Genomic DNA, 18947 nt, shown 5'->3' with positions numbered 1-18947 from the left:
TAATAACATCATAATAAAATTAAAGGCAAAATGTACAGAAGAGTGTTTTATAGAAAATGTGTGTTTTACAATTTTGGGACTCTGTTACGCTAAACTGAGCAGACACACACACACACGCATATAACAGACTGGTTTCCGGTACCAGTAAGTTAGAGAAGAGGACCTTGGTGCGTTTGAAATTTAGCATTATTATTATTATTTATTATTTATTATTATTACTATCATTATTATTATTATTACTATTATTATTAATATTATTATTATTATTATTATAATTATTATTATTGGTGGTCCAAGAAATAAACCACGAGATATTAACGCGCGTCAAGATCGACCCGGTGAAAAAAGGCCCTACGAATCATCGAGATATATCACACGTAATACAGACGCATTACTACTACTACTACATGCGCATGTAAAACGTTCCCGATCAAAGTTCAAATTCCACCACATTTGGCTTAACAAAGTTTCCTCCGTCCGTTTCTTTTATACCCCCCGTCGCTGCTGCATGCTGCTATCGCATAGTACTCGCTTTCTTTTTTTTTCTCTGCCTAGTACCAAAATTTTCTTCATAGGCTCTATATGAATCTGAATTCAAAAAAAAAAAAAAAGAAAAAAAAAAAGAAAAAAAAAAAAGAAAAAGAAAAAAAAAAAAGTAAGAGAGAAAAAAAAAGGAAGAAAAGAACATGCAGCGCTCATTATTATTTAATTTTTTTTATTCATTCATTCATTTATTTTTTTATTTTTTTTTTTTTTTTATTTCCTTTCGTTCTTTTCTTTCGAATCATTTTTTTCGTGGATATCTTCGTGCAAAGTATTTCACGTAACATAATGTCATCGAGTTTTTCTCAAGCAAGAATAACAACGACGACAATAACTAAGAACAATCATCGTTGAGAGACTCAAGGAAAAATGAGATAAAGAGAAAGCGAGTACAAAGACGTAGGGCAGTAATATCGTTGAAAATGGATAATAATTATTATTATTATTATTATTATTATTATTTTTTTTTTTTTTCTTCTTCTTATTATTATTATTATTAGTGTCTGTCCAGTACGGAAGTCGGTCCCTTTCCTAGCTTCATCGAGAGAGCGAGTGCGATCGTTCATGACTTTGTTGTGAATCACCGGCTGCACGTGGATCGGTTAATCTCTGATGCGCTGGAAGAGAGTCGAAAAATGGATGTTGCAAGGCATCCTTCAGTGCTATCCTTTGGGATGGCTCATACTCCAGCATTCTTTTAATAAGATCGAATAGTTGTCGATGCTCATCGTCGTCCGACAACAAATAACGCTATATGAGAATGGAATAAATTATTTTTTTTTTTTTTTTAAGATCAAGAAAAATAAACATATATTGCAAATTTTTTTTATAAGTCGTTAAACGTTCCAAAAAAAACCGAAGAAAATTATTTTTTTAACAACAGAAATCAAGGATTAACTTACGTATAAAGGTTTACAATTGTCACGAACATATCTGCCGGCTGAACTTTTGTCATCCCAATCTAATTTACCGTAATAGAAGTACTTCGTCTTCGTTTTCCTTGCCATACGATGTGGAATTGTACCTAATATACGTTCCATCATTGCCAAATGTTCACGATTATCGTGCGTTTGGAATAAAGTTATACCCAGGTACAATTCGAATAGAATGCAACCAATGGACCATACATCGCAAGGTTGAGACCATCCTAATTCTACAAGAAGAACAAAGAAAAAAATATATATTTCGTTTTAAATGTATCATCAGAGAAAAGAAGAAAAGAAAAAAAGAAAATATATGATTTCCATTACACATCGAATCGGTCATGTCGGAATTTTCAATATAAAAAAATTAGTATTATTTATTTGAGTTATAAAATGGTAAAAAGTGTTTCGCTCAAACAATATATTTTATAACATTATTTATTTAGATAAGAAATACTAAACGATTTCAAAAAAGAAAAAAAAAAAAAAAAAAAAAATAAAAGTGTTATTTATTTATATATAAAATATTATAAATGTTCGATTAAAAAAATATTATATATAACATTCATTACTTACTGACATATATGATAGGAAAGCTTTTTTTTTAGAATAAAATAATACTAATAATAGTGTAAATTTATTTAGATATAAGATATCGAAACATTGTTTCAATAAAAAATATTATATTGTACAATAATGTCTGTTGTTATTCAAGTAGATACCAAATACTCTAGAAACTTTCAGAAGAAAAAAAGTTTATTTAAAAATAAACTAATAAAAATTCCAACCCATTTTCCTTATTTACTAACTCAAATATTTATATTAACTTACCTAAAATGACTTCAGGCGCCCTGTAATGTCTTGTACTAACAATTGTGCTATGATGTTCATGGTCAAACGTAGCACTGCCAAAATCGATTAGTCTGATGTCGGTCCTTTTAACGCGCCTCACATCCTTTCGCTTAAAAAGAAAGAACTTTTTGAAAAAGTTTAGCAAAGGATCATCTTTGCGTACGTACCGGTCGAGAAACAGAGAACGTTTTTTTGAAGCAAGAGAGAGCTCGTATAATGCATGACGAATAATTAACATTAAAAAATGACTCACCTTTTTACTATTGTACGTGCTTTCGTAATCGGAATCTACGAATAAGATATTTTCGGGTTTAAGATCTGTGTGCGTAAGTTTGTTGTCGTGTAAAAACTTGACTGCATAACAAAGCTGATAACCCATATGCCTAACATGTTCCAATGGATAAGGTTGATAATTGTTGTCTCTCTGTAACATATTATTTTTCTTCTTTTTAGCAAAATAAACAGTAAATAAAATATGAGTATTATTTCTTTTAATAATATTTCGTTATAGATTATATATTTACCAAAAAATCGAAAACGCTCAGTCCAAGCATCTCAAAGGCGATACACATATGTCCATGATAATTGAACCAGTCTAACATTTTGACGCATAAACTGAAACACACAGATAGATACAAAGGTATAATTAAAATAGAGTCTAAACGAAGGAAAAAAAAAAAAAAAAAAAAAAAAATTAGAAAGAACTAAAACGAGCGAACAGTAGATTTCGCAAAAAGGGATTGCACTATTGCCCTCCTCTCGAGGCCGATGTAATTGCATTTCAAATACTAACTGATGTCCCTCAGGATCCTTAGCGGCTATCTTCTCCAGAGCATTGATCTCAAGCTTCGCAGCTTCTCGATACTTCTCGACGTTCTTGATAATCTTGAGAGCCATTACGTGATCCCTGCGTATGAAAAGTAATCAAATCGTTAATGAAACAACGAAAAACGAATGAATATTCAATCGACCATATTTATGCTCTCGATCGAGCGGCATTCTTTTTTCCTTTCTTTGTCTCTTTCATTTTTCTTTTTTCTTCTTGAACAACAAAAATGTCGAGATGGTCAAAAAAAAAAGCAGAAAAAAAGGGTGAGGGAAAGAAAATAAATTTTTTTTCTGTTCAAATTAAAAATAGACGAGATAGCTGAGAGTGAATTTTCATCCCCCTCTAAGCAATTTCGTCGCTCGATTTTTCACCTACGACGATTTTTGCAAGACGCCGTTGAGAGAGCGTATACGACAGTTGCCTGGTAAAACAAAGTGCAAGGCCATCCTATTATTGCGACTACTCGCGACGACAGTACAGAGAGCGTGTCTATTTCTGATATCCCAAAGGCGATTCGTGTTTCCACATACAATATGCCACTTAGGATGTACGTTAGTAGTGTATATCTCCTCTCTGTGTTTTTTCGTGTGTGCCTTTACTCCTGGGGCTTGTAAGACTCGCGAGCGCAAAAAGATAAATAGAAGAAGAAAATTTATGATAATAACAATGTATGTATGCATGTATATGTATGTATGTATGTATGTATGTATGTATGTATGTATATAAAAATGATATGTCCAAAGAAGTAAAGGATATACGCGCGAGTAGGTTACCTACGTAGGTGTTTATGTGAGCTGGCACTTACATTTGCATGTCCTTAACCTTGACAACTTTTCCAAAAGTACCCTCTCCTAGGGTGGCCAGTACTTTATCTGCAATGTAAAAAACAGGGTAAGTTATACGGCGCGACACAGACCTTGCGCCCACGAAAGATCTCTCGTTCTCGATTACCGCGTATTGCGTTATTGTGTACTAAGAGAGAAAAAATAGAGAAAGAGTGAGAGAAAGAGAAAGAGAAAGAGAAAGAGAAAGAGAAAGAGAAAGAGAAAGAGAAAGAGAGAGAGAGAAAGACAGGTACACAAAGAAGATAGGTATAGATGGACAGTGAGAAAAAGAAAGATAAAGATAAAGAAACAGAATATTCGGATAGGAAGGGATAGGGGGCAACCTCCTGCTCACCTTCAAGATATGCCCAAATGTTAAATTATTTTCAAGAAAAATGTATTTCTAAAAATTAGCGAATAAAAATTTTAAATAAAAAAAAAGAAAAAAAAAAAAAAGTAAAAAAGAAAAACAAAGAAAAAAGAAAAAAAGAAATTGATGATTCATAATACCATATACGGCCGGGGGATATATGCATATATAAAAAGTTCTCTTTTTTTTTTCTTTTCTTTCAATTGAAAATCGACGAAAAATTAAAAAAAAAAAAAAAGAATAAAAAGAATAAAAAGTGATGGGGTAGGGGGTGAGAAGGAGGAAGCCTTCCCGAAAAAAAGCAAGGACGCGTTCGAGAGACGAAACGAGAGCGAGACTTCTTCCGCGTGGGCGTTCGGTCGGATCCATTTATATACGCGGGTATATATAAATATATATATATGTATGTATATATACATATAAGTGAACGGACGTGAAAGAGAGTGAAAACGGTATCGTTCGTACGGTCGGCTCGAAAATAATATTCGACACAACACTGCTGCTGACTCTTCTTTTCTTTTCTTTTTTTCTTTTACTTTTTTTTTCTTTTTTTTTTTCTTTCTTTTAAACTTGGTCGACCCCTACTACGTGCCCTAAACCCATTATTTTTTTTCTCTTTTCTTTTTTTCTTTTTTCTATTTTTTTCTTTTTTTTTTTCTTGTTTTTTTACTTTTTTTATTTTTTTAAATGACAATAATCAAAGAAGACAGCAGTATGGTGAACGGGAGGAAGAGGCATTTACTGTCCCACACCGGACGGTTAATCTCGTATCTAAATAAGCGAGAAATACTCGGCATTGGAAAAAGGAAGAATGCGCATTTTTTTACGTGTACATTGTTAAGAGTGCATTTAACAACAAAAAAAAATATATATATATGTATATATATGTATATATATTTCCAATAACGCAAGTGCAACGAGAGAGAAAGAAAAATAGATGAATAGAAAGATGTGTGTGTGTGTATATATATATATATATATATATATGTGTGGTAAGGAAAAAATAAAAGAGATAAAAATAAAGATTAGAAATACAAAGAGTGAGAGAGAGTGATTGATTGAGAGAAAGAGAAAGAAAGAAAGAGAGAAAGAAAGAGAGAGAGAGAGAGAAAGAGAGAGAGAGAGAGAGAGAAAGAGAGAGAGAGAGAAATAACCGCCGAGAAAAGGGAGAGTAAATGCCAAGGCGGATTCGTAGACAATAAAAACCACGTCAACCCGAGGAAGACGCATATATGTTATGTATGTGTGTCGAGGAGATAGCGCGAACGAAACTCCCTCTATTCGCTATTTTTCTTTACGTTTAACATATCCTCTATTTCTTTTCTATTCTATTCTATTCTTTTTTTTTTCTTTCTTTCTTTTCTATTACTTTTATAAATATACTTTTTCATTCTTTTTTTTTTTCCTCGGTTTTTATAATAATATATACTTTTTCTTCGAATGTCTCTTCCCTCCCTCGTGTCTCTCCGTCTCTCTTCGTGAATCTCTCTTCGCCACTCGTCCGTGTGACCGCGTAATGTGTCATCGGGAAGGACGAGGAAAGATCGTTAAAGAAAACAAAAAAAAAAGAAAATAAAAAAAAAAATAAAGAAATCAAAAAGGAAAAAACAAGCAGATAAAACAAAAGGAGGAAGGAAGAAAGATAAAAACACAGAGAGAGTGAGAGAGAGAGAGAGAGTGAGAGAGAGAGAGAGAGAGAGAGAGAGAGAGAGAGAGAGAGAGAGAGAAAGGGGAAGAGATAAGAAGCCTTTTTCCGTACATAGTTATCGAAAAGACTCGACCCGAAGAATAGAAAAATCTCTTTTCACGTTCCTTCTCTACGACCGTATTTAATCTGAAAGTGTGTTACTGATCGAACACGTAGAGTATATCGTACGTAAGAATCTAGATCGTTTAAGAGCGAATTTAAAAATAGAGATAGAAACTACGCTCCCGCAAATAGATCTTTTCGAAACGTGGATGACTTTTTGGAAAAAGAAAAGAAAAGAAAAAAAAGAAAAGAACAGAAAAGAAAAGGAAAGAAAGGAAAGGAAAGAAAAGAAAAAGGAGAAAAGAAGGAATAAAAAAAAAAGAAAAAAAAAAAGAAATAAAGAAAAAAAGAAAGAGGATACACGATTGTACGAGAAGACAAAATCATGTACCATCTGGTGATGATACGATAAACTACGCAAGAAGGGTGTACGCGCGTTTAATATATATTTCGCGCACGTGCGCGTCTGCCCGACCGTATGTGTATGTGTGCGTGCGTGCACGCGGGCGCGAGCGTATGTGTTAAACCAAAAGAGCAATCTCGATGGAAAGTTAAAACATCGAACATGACTTTCGCGCGAGGTGTTAAGTTCTATTTTCGTTCATGGTGTATAGGTATCGCTTAGCCAGCAACGTCTATGAGTTGGACAAGGAGATAGATAGTTGAAGAGAAAAAAAGAAGGTGAGAGATTGAGAGAAAGAGAAGGGGTGGAAACGATCCAAGATCGTTCGTATGAGAAAAAAGAAAAGGGGATGTGTGTTCGAGAGAGAGAGAGAGAGAGAGAGAGAGAGAGAGAGAGAGAGAGAAAATAAGAGAGAAATAAAGAGACGGAGAGAGAGAGAGAAAAAATAAGAGAGAAATAGAGAGACAGAGAGAGAGAGAGAGAGAGAGAGAGAGAGAGAGAGAGAGAGAGAGAGAGAGAGTGTGAGAGAGAGAAAGAGAGAAAGAGAACGAGCGAGAGAGAGAGAGACTTGGTTTCCCGAGAGATACCGGATATGGAATATATAAAACCGTCCGATCGACCGATCGGATCGATCGATCTCGGGCTCGCTTAAATCTACTACAATGAGTGTATTCACGTATTCACGAACATCTATTTGCCAGGATGTCGCCGGATTGGTAAACAAGGTGGCCGTCTTCGTCGTCCTCGACGGAGGGCGGTCGTGGGCTCTATATGGGCCGGCGTAATCGGTATCGGCGGCGGCGGCGGCGAAGGAGGCACGGTGCCAACAGAGACAGAAGAGGACCAACCCCGAGATACCCGGAGTAGTGTGCCGTTTCATTTCGTTAAGGCCCCGGGGTTTAGTGTTCGTCACGTTGTGGTCGTAGGGGGCCCCAGTGTCGAGCGAAGATGATTCGACGAGAGCGCCCAGAAGAGAAGATGACGGACCCATTGTACGACAAAGACAGAGATAGACGAACGTTCGTCGTCATCATCATCGTCATCGTCGTCGTCGTCGTCGTCATCGTCGTCGTCGTCATCGTCGTCATCGTCGTCGTTGTTGTCGTAGTAGCAGTAGTTGCGTGTTGCGGTTGTGTTGTAGATGTTGGTTGGTTGAAGTGTCGTTGAGTTGCGTTGTTGCCATTGGTCATCCATCCATGGTGGTCCATCCAGAAGTGATTGGTCATCATCGATGTCGCATCATCAACCGATCGCCACACACCGTCATCCACCACCATCGTCACCGTCACCACCACCACAACACGAGGGGGCGGAGACCCGTGTAACACGCGGCAGAGGACGTGTGTAAGCACGGATCGAACGTACAAGTGTGTCGGTGGGGGTAGGAAGAGGAGGGATACACCATCATCATCATCATCATCACCGTCATCATTATCATCATCATATCATCGTCATCATCATCATCATCATCATCATCATCATCATCGAGAGAGAGAGAGAGAGAGACCACAACCCGATCCGAGCGCCCAGTCGACCATAGTGACCAATCCGTGTGCCATAGCCATTTCCATTCCATTCCATTCCATTCCATTACAACGGAGATGGTAACCCAACAATCAGAGAGAAAGGGGAGAGGGCAAAATGGTTTGCCAAGTCAGAAAGTTGCGGTTACGAATTTACCATCGGCACAAAGCACATATTTTTTCGTTTTTCTTTCTTTTAACCCTTACTTTCCCGTATTATTATTATTATTTATTATTATTATTTATTTATTATTATTATTATTATTATTATTATTATTATTATTATTATTATTATTATATTATGCCATGTATAGTTTATTATTATTACTATTGATTATTATTGAGATTTTATTATTTTTATTATGAAATTATTATTAATTTTATTATTATTATTATGATGATCTTCATCATCATTATCATCATTGTCATCGTCATCATCATCATCATCATCATCATCATCATCAACTTCATCATCATCATCATCATAACATCATTATTTACGTAATTATTATCCGACATTTTCTTTGTTTCTTTTCTACTATATTCTAACAATTTATATATACCTAATCTCGTCGTTAAACTCATCTTAATTTTGCGTGTCCCGAAGAAGCAGCCGTCATGATTTCAAAACGACTCTACTGCGTTTATTTTTATATATATATTTATTTATTTATTTTTTTGTTGTTGTACGTTTACTAGTGTTTATATATATATATATATATATATATATATATATATATATATGTATATATATGTATATTTATGTACAATATCGAACGACGATAGACTAATATATGGTTATCTATGATATGTACGATAGGCGGACAGAGAAAAAATAGAGAAAGTATCAACACGTGCTCAAGTCAATACGATATTGTTATGTAAAACGCGTAACTATATGTCTAAAACTATTATCGATTTGACGTTATAGTAATTAAATAACAACATGCATATATATATATATATATATATATCTTTGTCGCGTTTTCTCCAAAGTAATACTAAGCCCTTTCCCTTTTCTCCTCTTGATCGCAGATATATCAATTACGATAGAGAGGTAACTACGTATGTCAATCATAAAATATAATTACGAAATGAAAAACGAGAAAATGGTACTCCGTTCGCATCAGTCAGTCATTATTAGCTGTTTCCTAATTAATTAATTAATTAATAATTAATTAATTAACGTATTTTTTTATTTTTATTAATTTTTTGCTTTCAAATATATAATAATACTTACGTGATCTAACGATCTAACAATCTTACATGTGAAACCACGCTTAAGTATTGGTTGTTACGGTTAAGTATGGGGTTGTCCGGAAAGTTAATGCCGATTTTTGGTAAGTGGCATAAGGACAGATCTGAATATATCATAACGATTGAAAATAAATGACATGCGTATATATCGTAAAAGACAATATTTCATATTGTCTTAGGAAAAAATTTGATTACGATACGTTAATTTTTGTACACCTTTGAAGAAAATAAAATGCATTTTAGGCATTTAATGCGTTTCTTTTATCAGAAAGACAAAAGTGTCATATAAGCGGCAAACAAGATATGCGTGAAGGTGTTGTAGCTGAGAGAACTATGCGGAAGTGATTTGCCAGATTTAAAGCTGATGATTTCAACCTTAAAGATCAAGAACGCCCGGATAGGCTCTCCACCACATATGAAAATCAGATTAAAACAATAATTGAGAATAACCCACCCTATACGACACGTAAATTAGCAGAAATGTTAAATATGTCAAAATCCACTATCCACGAGCATTTTCTAAAGCTTGACTACATAAACCGTTTTGATGTATGGGTTTCCCATGATTTAACGGAGAAAAATCTGATGGATCACATTTCCATTTGCGACTTGGCCTATATAAATGCAACAATGAGACACCATTTTTGAAGCAAGTAGTGACGGGGAATGAAAAATGGATCATTTATAATAATATTGAGCGAAAAAGATCTTGGAGAAAGCGGAATGAACCATCTTTAGCCATCCCAAAAGCCGGTCTTCATTCAAAGAAAGTCATGCTCTGTGTTTGATAGGATTGAAAAGGGATCCTCTATTATGAGCTTTTACCAAACAACGAGACGATAAATTCAGAGAAGTATTGTTTCCAATTAGACGAATTAAAGACAGCAATTGAACAAAAACGTTCAGAAATAGCGCATCGTGTTTCATCAGGACAATGCGCAGCCTCATGTATTTTTGATAACTCGACAAAAATTGTTGGAGCTCGGTTGGTATGTTCTACCCCATTCACCATATATTTATCAGATCTCGCGTCCTCTAATTTTCACCTATTTCGATCATTACAAAATTCTCTTAGTGGAAGAAACTTTAACTCTTTGGTCGAGATAAAAAAATAACGTAGAAAAATGTTTCGCTTAAAAACCTGAGATTCTGAAAGAACGAAATTTTCAAGTTCCCTGAAAGATGGAAAAAGAAGGTTGTAGAATAGAATGGCACCTATATAATTTAATAAATGTATATTCAAATTTAAATCTTTAGCGTTTCAATTTTCTTTCCCAATCGGCAACGAACTTTCCGGGCAACTCAATATTAAAAAAACAAATGGAAGAAAAAAATGAATGCAAAAAAAAAGCAAACAAACAAGCAAGCATGCAAACAAACAAAAATGATACAAAAACAAAACGTTATCTCGATCTGCGTCTTATCAACGATCATAAAAAAAGAAAAAGAACGAAAAAAAAAGAATTTTTTTTTTTGGATTTCGTAACGATCGAAATCTAATCTAGAAGATTATAAAGAAAAATTCATTTTTTTTTTCTTTTTTTTATATATATAAAAATTTGAAAATACATAATATGTATTTAAATAGTCATAGCTGAGCTACGATATTATCATGCCGTTGATAAGATTTGATCTATGTTTCTTAATATGAAAAAATATATTAAGTTCGTACGATCGTTAAAAAAAAATTAGATCGAGTAGGATGTTATGGTTCTATATGAAACTCTCTCACGTACAAACATGGGTGGAGGGGGAGAGGAGGGGACTACCTACAGGACGCGCATTGTTTTCTGCTTACGAGTCGACACTTCACGCTGCTGGTGACTATATATGATCCCTAAAATTTTGCAAACGTCTATTTCTAACTTGTTTGCGCAATCTTTCTTTCGTACTTCTTTTTGATTTTTCTTTAAAAAAGAAACGGAAAAAAAAGGAAAAAAAAAAGCAAAGAAAAAAGAAAACAGATATGTATATATACATATATTGATATGATTTTCTTTTTTATTTATCTTATTAATATTTTTATTAGTTAATTCATGGTAAGTATTTTATAAAATAAATGATCAGTATATACGTATATGAATATTTTGGTTAGTGTTTATAATAAAATAATAATACTCTAATATAAGTGGTCAGTATAAATAATTAAATGTCAGGGTTACATCTGGATTGTTTCTGAATTTATTATAAATATTGATCTATTTAAAATACTGACAAATTATTATTATAGTTTATTTTTTTTGTTTTTTTTAATCGCTATAATATCGATCATTTGTATTATGTATTGATATTTTATTACAAACACCTATCATTTATTTGAAACAATGATTAAACATATCAAAAAATATGGATCCAATAAATAACTTTTTATTTTTACGTATACAAATTAATGACACAAGAATTGATTTGGAAAAAAAAAGAAAAAGGAAAAAAAAACAAGAACAATTTTTTTAAATTCTTTACGTTTTCTAATAACTCTACAAATTTGAATATTTAAGCGAATTGATAAAAACGATACATCCTCTACGTATGTATATCAAACGTTGCAGACGTCAAACGTTCCAATTTTACAAATCACAAATTCGAAGAACTTTTGGAAAATATTTAAAAGACGCAAATCATGAACGTCACCAGCTTGGCAAATATCGAGAAGGTAAGAAAGCACAGGAAACGACGTTAGCATTAGTCGTTCGATATATTTCAATGAGATATTATTTAGCGAGTTTACGCATTGGAAATCCCGCAAGGAGGAAAAAAAAAAGAAAAAGAGGGTAATAGAAGCAATAGATCGAATGTACGGGAAAAAATCGAGCCTGATAGAGATATCGTGTTATCGATTTTGTATAAAAAGGAATTGTTTTCATGAAAACGAATGATAGTTCATATTAATAAGTACCATCATCATCATCATCATCATCATTATTATTATTATTATAATTATAATCATCATCAGCAAGAACAGCAACAGTAACAACAGCCATTGCTTGTGGCTCGACAACTTACGATCGCGTGGTTCGTATCCACCTCGTTAATGACAGTCGACGAAGTATTCGACGCATATGTATTCTTCGTGACTTCCTTTTTGTTATTACTACCACGAGTATTCTTCTTATACTTGCTGGCGATGATATCGGTTGTACTTGGTTTCGCATTTCCTTGACCACCACCAGTTGCTAATTCGCTGTAAGCCTCATCCATAGCCGCATATTTCATAATCAAACTTTGTATCTCTTTGCGTTTGGCTGCTCTTTCGGAAATAGCTGGATCAACTTCCTCGTTATCGTCGTAGTTAGGTTCGTACTTTGGTATCGCATCGTCCACAATACCGCTACCGGTTGGTGTTTTCTCTGGATCGCTAAGAACTTCCTTGCCAGCGACTAAGCTCAAAGGTTCGACTCTGTTTGGACGAGCTAAAGATCTAAGGGAGGTCGACCTGCAATTGTCGAGTTGTTCGCTTTTACCATTCCTATGTGGCCTGACCTTTCTATTGCGTGTCTCAGCGTGACCAGATTTGTGTCTACCGTAACGTCGATAAGCTTCCGAGCCTAAGTGTGTTTGTCTATCGGATGTCCTACGATAACCAGGTGTTTTCTCACGTTTCGACTCTCTAATGTTAACCGAACTGACATAAGGATAAGCTTTCTCGCTTAGAAGTACACTGGTGGGACTTTTAATGACAGAACGTGGCATCGATGGTTCCAATGTTTTCTCCTCCCTACCATAAGAATCTCTTCGATTAAAGCTATGCTCTCGTTCGTTCTTTCTTCGTGAATAACCAGCAACGTTTCCATTACCAAGCTCGATACTCTTCTCTTTATCATTGGCATGTTTCTTATTGGTATACTTATCCAATATAGAGGAATACTTGTCTTCTAATCGAATTCTGGCACTGCTAAGATAATTGCCAGCATTTGGTGATCGTCTTGTTCCGATCGATCGATCGTTAGCCGTCGAAGTGCCACGTACCCTGGTGGTCAATCGTTGAAGCAAATTACTGCAAGAATCAGTTAAGAGCTGTGTCACGCTGGTCGTTGTCGAGGAACGAGCATAACGACTACGTCGTGACGCCGATCCTTGTCTGCTAGTCGACATACCGTCGCGTTGCGCGAATATGAACATCGTTGCTGATCGATGATGATGAAATAGAAGAAAACTTTCAAGAGCTTGTTCGATGATCGATAATGGCGATCGGTAATGGCAATCAGTCGACCGTCCGAGGTACGGTCGACTCGATTGTTACCTCGCTCAGCAAAATCAATTTTCCACTCTTAACTTGTAAATAGGAAGAGATGACGCTGTTAGCTTGCTCTCTGTTAACAGACTAGATCGAATTAATTTGTAATTCGATATTTCCTTTTCCTTTCCGTTTTCTTTTCTCTTTTTTTCTTTGTTTCTTTCCTCTTACAAAATTCCCACTCAACTTGATAAAAGAACGTGTGACAACCAACTTGCACTTTTGCTAACTCAAATCCCGAAATCCTGATTTAGATTCGTGTAATAGTTCACAAAAGCAAATGGAGAGAATTGGTTTAATCCGCGACGAAAGACGAGCCAGTTAGTGTACTTAGCTCGAATGATTTAAAAGGAAAAAAGGAGGGGAAAAAAAGAAAACAAAAGAAAAAAAAAACACGCACGATCGAAGTGTCACCCGTACTAATTTTGATTCCAATATCGAGTTATGTTAGAAAATCGTATTAAGTGGAATTTAAGCGCGAGCGATGATAGATTCGTTGGACGAAGTCCGAATGGTCAGGGTCGAGGGCCAAGAAGATTGCTCGATCCACTGTGAGATGAAGGAGACACATCATTCAAGGTCATCATCGAAGAAGGTAACAACACATTCGTATTATGATCGACGAAGACGAAGTTATCTATCTCAAGACTCTTGACGAATGGAAAAGAGAAAGAGAGAGAGAGAGAGAAAGAGAGACAGACAGAGAAAGAGAGAGCGAAAGAGAGAGAGAGGGAGAAAGAGAAAGACCTCCAATGCGTTTTGGATCTTTTTCTCTTTTTTCTTTTTCGCGCGAAAACGAGTGCCACTCATCAGCCCTCATACGCGATACTCTCCTCTCTCTTTCTCTCTCTTTACAAGTCGATCGCGACGAACGCGTCAATCGAGAGGGACGCGAACGGAGGCACTAAGGCACGTCGACGAAGACGACGCGAACATAGGAGGACGCTGAGAAACGTTCGCGAAGACGAAGACGAAGAGAGGAGGGAGGAGTCGCGGGTACGCCCCGCCAAATACTCTCGTCGCACTAAAAATATCGAGGAGCGATCGCGAGCCCGCTCCAACCTAGCGATGCTCGTTCTACACATTCTCTCTCTCTCTCTCTCTCTCTCTCTCTCTCTCTCTCTCTCTCTCTCTCTCTCTCTCTTGGTGAGAAAGAGTAAGAGAGCAAGAGAGCAAGAGAGCAAAAGAGTAAGAGAGAGAGAGAGAGAGAGAGAGAGAGAGAGACTCGAAAAAGGGAAGAAAGAGAAGATAGCGTGTGATATTACGTAAATTGTCCTCTAGTCGAACTTAAAGGATCCTCATCATTCATTGGTAATATGAGACAATATAGTTACATACTATATAAACCTACAGAGAAATTGTTACACTATAAAGTTATGAATATATAAAAAAAAAAAAAAAAAAAAAAGAATAGAGAAACAAAATCTAGTGACCAAAAAACCTATTAGAAGATATTAGTCATAGGTAACATTAATACTAATAACAATTTAGTAAAAGAGAGTGGGTTCATTCTAAAAACATGTGTATACATAACATCGAAAGAATTTAGAATCTTAATAATTTGATATGATCATAGATGAAGAAAATTGTCCTCGTAATTGGCAAAGATTTCTTATTTCCTGGTATATTAAGAGAACAATGTGATATGACTTTATCATAGTGATACAATATAAGTCCAGCTTAATCCACAGATCTTAGTAGTACCTTGACACAGATAAAAAGATTACGAAAGGAACGGTTTCGATAGCTTTAAGTAGATGTAATGACATTTCGTCTCGTCGGTGGAATTGGAGTTCGTCATCGACCGAGATACATCGTTGAACTAGGCGACCCCAAAACTGATTGTAATATTTGTGGACCATTAAGAAAGAGTAGAGGAAAAAGAACGAGAACGATCCGATCAAACGATCGATACAAAGATGGACAGGTTGATCGATCGATCAATCGATCGAGACGATTCGAGAAAGACACGAGAAGAGCTTAGATCGAATTAGAAATTAGGATCTAGGATCGCCAACAGAGAGCCCGGCTAGAATACCAGCAGTAGTAGTAGCAGCAGAGCATATCGTCGACATCGTCGGTCGACGCATATCAGTGGGCGGGTTCGTGGACTCTCCGCGTAACTATTAATAAAGCTCGGCTTGTCTCTTCAAGGTCGTAGTCATGCCTTCGAAAAGAGAAATATATTGTACGGGCACTGCGCGATTTACCGATATATAAATAAGCGCAATTTGGAAAATAACATGAATTTGTTGGACATTCGAAAGTGATCTTTCACCAAGTAAGAAACGGGGATCATTGTTTTGAAAATGGAAGATCTCATACGCGTGTAAAGGTCACCGTTAAGATCGGGTTACTCAAACGGGAAGGTCTCTATACCGTGATGTATCGCTGTTTAAACCGAGGAAGATCGATTTACGGAATTGATTTTAGTGAGTGAGTCTTCTCGAACAACAAAGCACACGTAAGTAGAAGTCTTATTGTTAATTTCAATGTAATCATCAGCGATTTTTTTATTTAATAGACAATTTTGAAACATATATTTCGAAATATGTAACTAAGAAATCGAATTGGTTTTTTTTTCGTTATCAATTATTATTATTTTACCGTCTTCCACAATGGCGCATATTATTATTGTAGTTTTATTTGTAGATATTCGTAAGACACTGTTATTAAATCGTATACGATAAAATCACGGATTCGACAATTTTTGACATTCGATTTTGTCGATAGAAAAAAAAAAAAAAAAAGAACCAATTGGTTGCATAATATATCTTAATGACAACGATTGCTTTATCGGTGATGTAGCATTGATACTGACCAGTCGATGTTCAATTGTTCAGGCAAACAAAAGAATAGCAAAAAAAAAAAGAAAAAAACAGTTGCAATGGGTAGGATTGGTAGGCGTATGATCAAAAACCAAACTGTGTTAACATAATCGGTTGAAGTCGATCGACAAAATTAACGATACGGTCAAAATGTGTTGTGTGAATTTACAGTAAAATGAATATTTTCCGTTTGTTCTGTTTGTTTGTAAGAAAATAATATTTCAGATTATTTCTCTCAAATATATTTGTTAGCTCGTTAAATATAAGCCAATAGTATCTATCATTTTTTTTCTCCCTTAATTTTTTTCCTATATGCACTTTTCTAACTCCGATTAGCTTCCTGGTTAGATTAAGTAAGGATAGGTCGGGAGATCGGGTTAAGCGCATTTCTAAGACGAAAGACTCATGTAGGGAGAGAAAGAAAAAGAGAGAGAGAGAGAGAGAGAGAGAGAGAGAGAGAGAGAGAGAGAGAGAGAGAGCCGAGAAAGAGAGAAATCGTAACTCTCGTTTTCTCTCGGATTTAGAGACGAATATAAATCGGCGAGAGATGGCGCCAGTATCTTGGCGGCCATACCAGTGTGCTACTAAAGTTGGCGTACACTCTCTGTGGGAGAGCATCGTGATGAAAGACATGAATATGCCGGCTTTTCGTAGATTACAATACATACATACATATATATATATATGTACATATATAATTTTAGTTTTGGTAAACAAACCGCATGAGGAGTTTATCGAAAATATATAGCTAACTTTTGGATTGATAAAAAAGGAGGATTATTAAGAATGCTATTGGTCACGTGATAGCATAAGCATATAAGAAGAAAAAAACAGATTGAAGACATAATTCCACACACTGCCAAGATCCACACACGCCAAAAAAAAAGAAACAAAACAAAACAAAAGAGAATACAATCCAATTAATAATAATAATAATCCAAAAATCTCATCTCGTTTACGTGCTACCTCTGAAGTCGACGTGCCATTGGACTCCGGCGTGACATCAAGTTTAGCGTCGAAGCATCGAATATTCGTCGCCGCCCTCGTCATCGTTGTCATCGTCATCGTCGTCGTCGTCGTCGTCGTCGTCTCCGGGACATTCCTTGGCAACCAATTATCCCATACGGCCTGTCTTGGCCACCAGGAAACTGTAGTAGGCATTAACAAGCCTAACTCTTGTCCATTCATCGTTGGAAATGATGAAACCGTAGACGAAGAAGAAGACGACGAGGTGGTCATTGGTGGGCCACCGTCGTATGTTAACCAACACCCAGGATGATCCAGGATGGATTCTATCTTATTGGTTTGTTCTTTCTTCTTTTTCTTTTTCTTTCTTTATTTTTTCTTTTCCGATAACGGCACGAAACTTATGCGAGATAGGATAATGGACGTGTCTAAAGTCTCTCACTTACGACGCACGCATGCTGCCAAAAGGAACGCGTATTTCTAGATCCAGCTTTTAAAGCGTTTTCTGGGTCAGAGAAGAGACGTTCCCGATATCTTCCGTATATTTCTCACGAATCGGTCAACTTTTCTCTTTTCGCATGCCCCCTCGTCTCTTACTCTTCTTTTTTTCCTTCGTTTTCTTATCCTGTGTTGGATTAATAACCGGAGCAAGTATTTCCTTACGATGTCTCATTTACACTCCAGTAACGTTCACCTTCCTCACTTTCTACCATCTTCTTTGGCATCCTTTTCAGGAGCAACCATCGATCCATAACGATCGATCGAAGAGGAACTGAAAGATGCTACGTTTAGATATAAAATTTCTCCGTTCGATTCGATTTTCTCCAATTGATTGGACGACGACCTCGACGACGACGACGACGACGACGACAACGAGGACGACGGCGACGACGACGAAGACGAGGATTTATCCCTGAGAAGGAGGAATAGGAGTAGGAGGACGAGGAGGACGACGACGACGACGACGACGACGACGAAGACGTTGCACCGGCCATCTGGCGCAAACTCGCACTAAAACCGCGGCGAAACCGCGTGACGAGTCCCCCTCGAAAATAGTCCTCGGTCGAAAATAGCCGACGCCGAGTAAGAAAGAAGAATCATCGGCATTCGCTCCGGTACGCTAGAGAGAGAGAAAGAGAGAGAGAGAGAGAGAAGCTTCGTTGCGCCACAAGCTTCTCCAGAGCTCAAGAATTTGCCTCGTATCGCCTACCGAAAGTGATTCTCTCTCTCTCTCTCTCTCTCTCTCTCTCTCTCTCTCTCTCCCCTTTCTTCTTGTTCTTCCTCTTCTTCTTCTTCTTCAATTTCATCGTGACGCTTTATCTCTGCGACATTGAAGTTGAGCTTCGATACGAAAATGTTAGCACGATACCATCTCTTGGGTGTCTCGTATCAAACGTAACGACGCAGAAAAGAAAGTCTAGCTCAGGAAGGAAGTAGAAAAAGATAATGGAAAGAGGAAAGAAGATGAAGAAATCTAATGGGGATAACAAACGCTTATAACTCACTAAAAGTAGAATTCTCGTATTTCTAGGTAACGGACAATCTAAGGTGTTTACATTTATCATTCCTATTAGATGATTATCTTTTCTAAAATAAAAACTTTCTAAAATATGATATATATACATATACATAAAAGAATCGTTGA

At 36.1% G+C, this 18947-nt stretch overlaps 1 protein-coding gene and 1 long non-coding RNA gene across 7 annotated transcripts in view; one reads left to right on the top strand and one right to left on the bottom strand.

Moving 5' to 3' along the window:
* Nucleotides 1-802: 802 nt before the first annotated feature.
* On the bottom strand, nucleotides 803-14433 carry LOC118447810 (serine/threonine-protein kinase Doa-like). Of its 6 annotated transcripts, none has more exons than XM_035880206.2 (9): nucleotides 12278-14433; nucleotides 7183-7261; nucleotides 3953-4019; nucleotides 3112-3225; nucleotides 2843-2933; nucleotides 2572-2763; nucleotides 2298-2442; nucleotides 1446-1696; nucleotides 803-1293 (listed from the first exon to the last, which is right to left on the bottom strand). In XM_035880206.2, the coding sequence occupies exons 1-9, from the start codon at nucleotides 13391-13393 to the stop codon at nucleotides 1081-1083; spliced, it is 2268 nt and encodes a 755-aa protein (XP_035736099.1). In that variant the 5' UTR covers nucleotides 13394-14433; the 3' UTR covers nucleotides 803-1080. The 6 variants fall into 6 exon arrangements, with proteins under 6 accessions (XP_035736099.1, XP_035736100.1, XP_035736104.1 ...); XM_035880207.2 differs by having other exon boundaries at nucleotides 2572-2760; XM_035880211.2 differs by having other exon boundaries at nucleotides 2572-2742; nucleotides 12278-14430.
* Nucleotides 14434-15576: 1143 nt separating this feature from the next.
* LOC118447828 (uncharacterized) overlaps nucleotides 15577-18947 on the top strand; it is a 3565-nt gene continuing 194 nt past the window's right edge. Inside the window, exons 1-3 of the long non-coding RNA XR_004839986.2 lie at nucleotides 15577-15972; nucleotides 16161-18417; nucleotides 18834-18947. The exon at nucleotides 18834-18947 is cut by the window's right edge and continues 194 nt beyond it. This is a non-coding gene — a long non-coding RNA (uncharacterized LOC118447828). The remainder of the gene's footprint in view (nucleotides 15973-16160; nucleotides 18418-18833) is intronic.

Source organism: Vespa mandarinia, chromosome 3, assembly GCF_050613455.1.
Source record: "Vespa mandarinia isolate Hongniang chromosome 3, ASM5061345v1, whole genome shotgun sequence".
Classification (NCBI taxonomy): Eukaryota; Metazoa; Arthropoda; class Insecta; order Hymenoptera; family Vespidae; genus Vespa; species Vespa mandarinia.
The sequence above is the reverse complement of the archived record's forward strand: the minus strand, read 5'-3'. Positions and strand labels throughout refer to the sequence as shown.

What these genes read in the sequence shown, in the direction of transcription:
- LOC118447810 (XM_035880206.2), bottom strand. Translation starts at nt 13,393, where the DNA reads ATGTTCATATTCGCGCAACGCGACGGTATGTCGACTAGCAGACAAGGA. An exon ending in AAGGTTAAGGACATGCAAAT is followed by an intron (nt 3,226 to 3,952) that starts GTAAGTGCCAGC and finishes TTTCATACGCAG; the next exon opens with GGATCACGTAATGGCTCTCA. An exon ending in GCACGTACAATAGTAAAAAG is followed by an intron (nt 2,443 to 2,571) that starts GTGAGTCATTTT and finishes TTTTTCAAAAAG; the next exon opens with TTCTTTCTTTTTAAGCGAAA.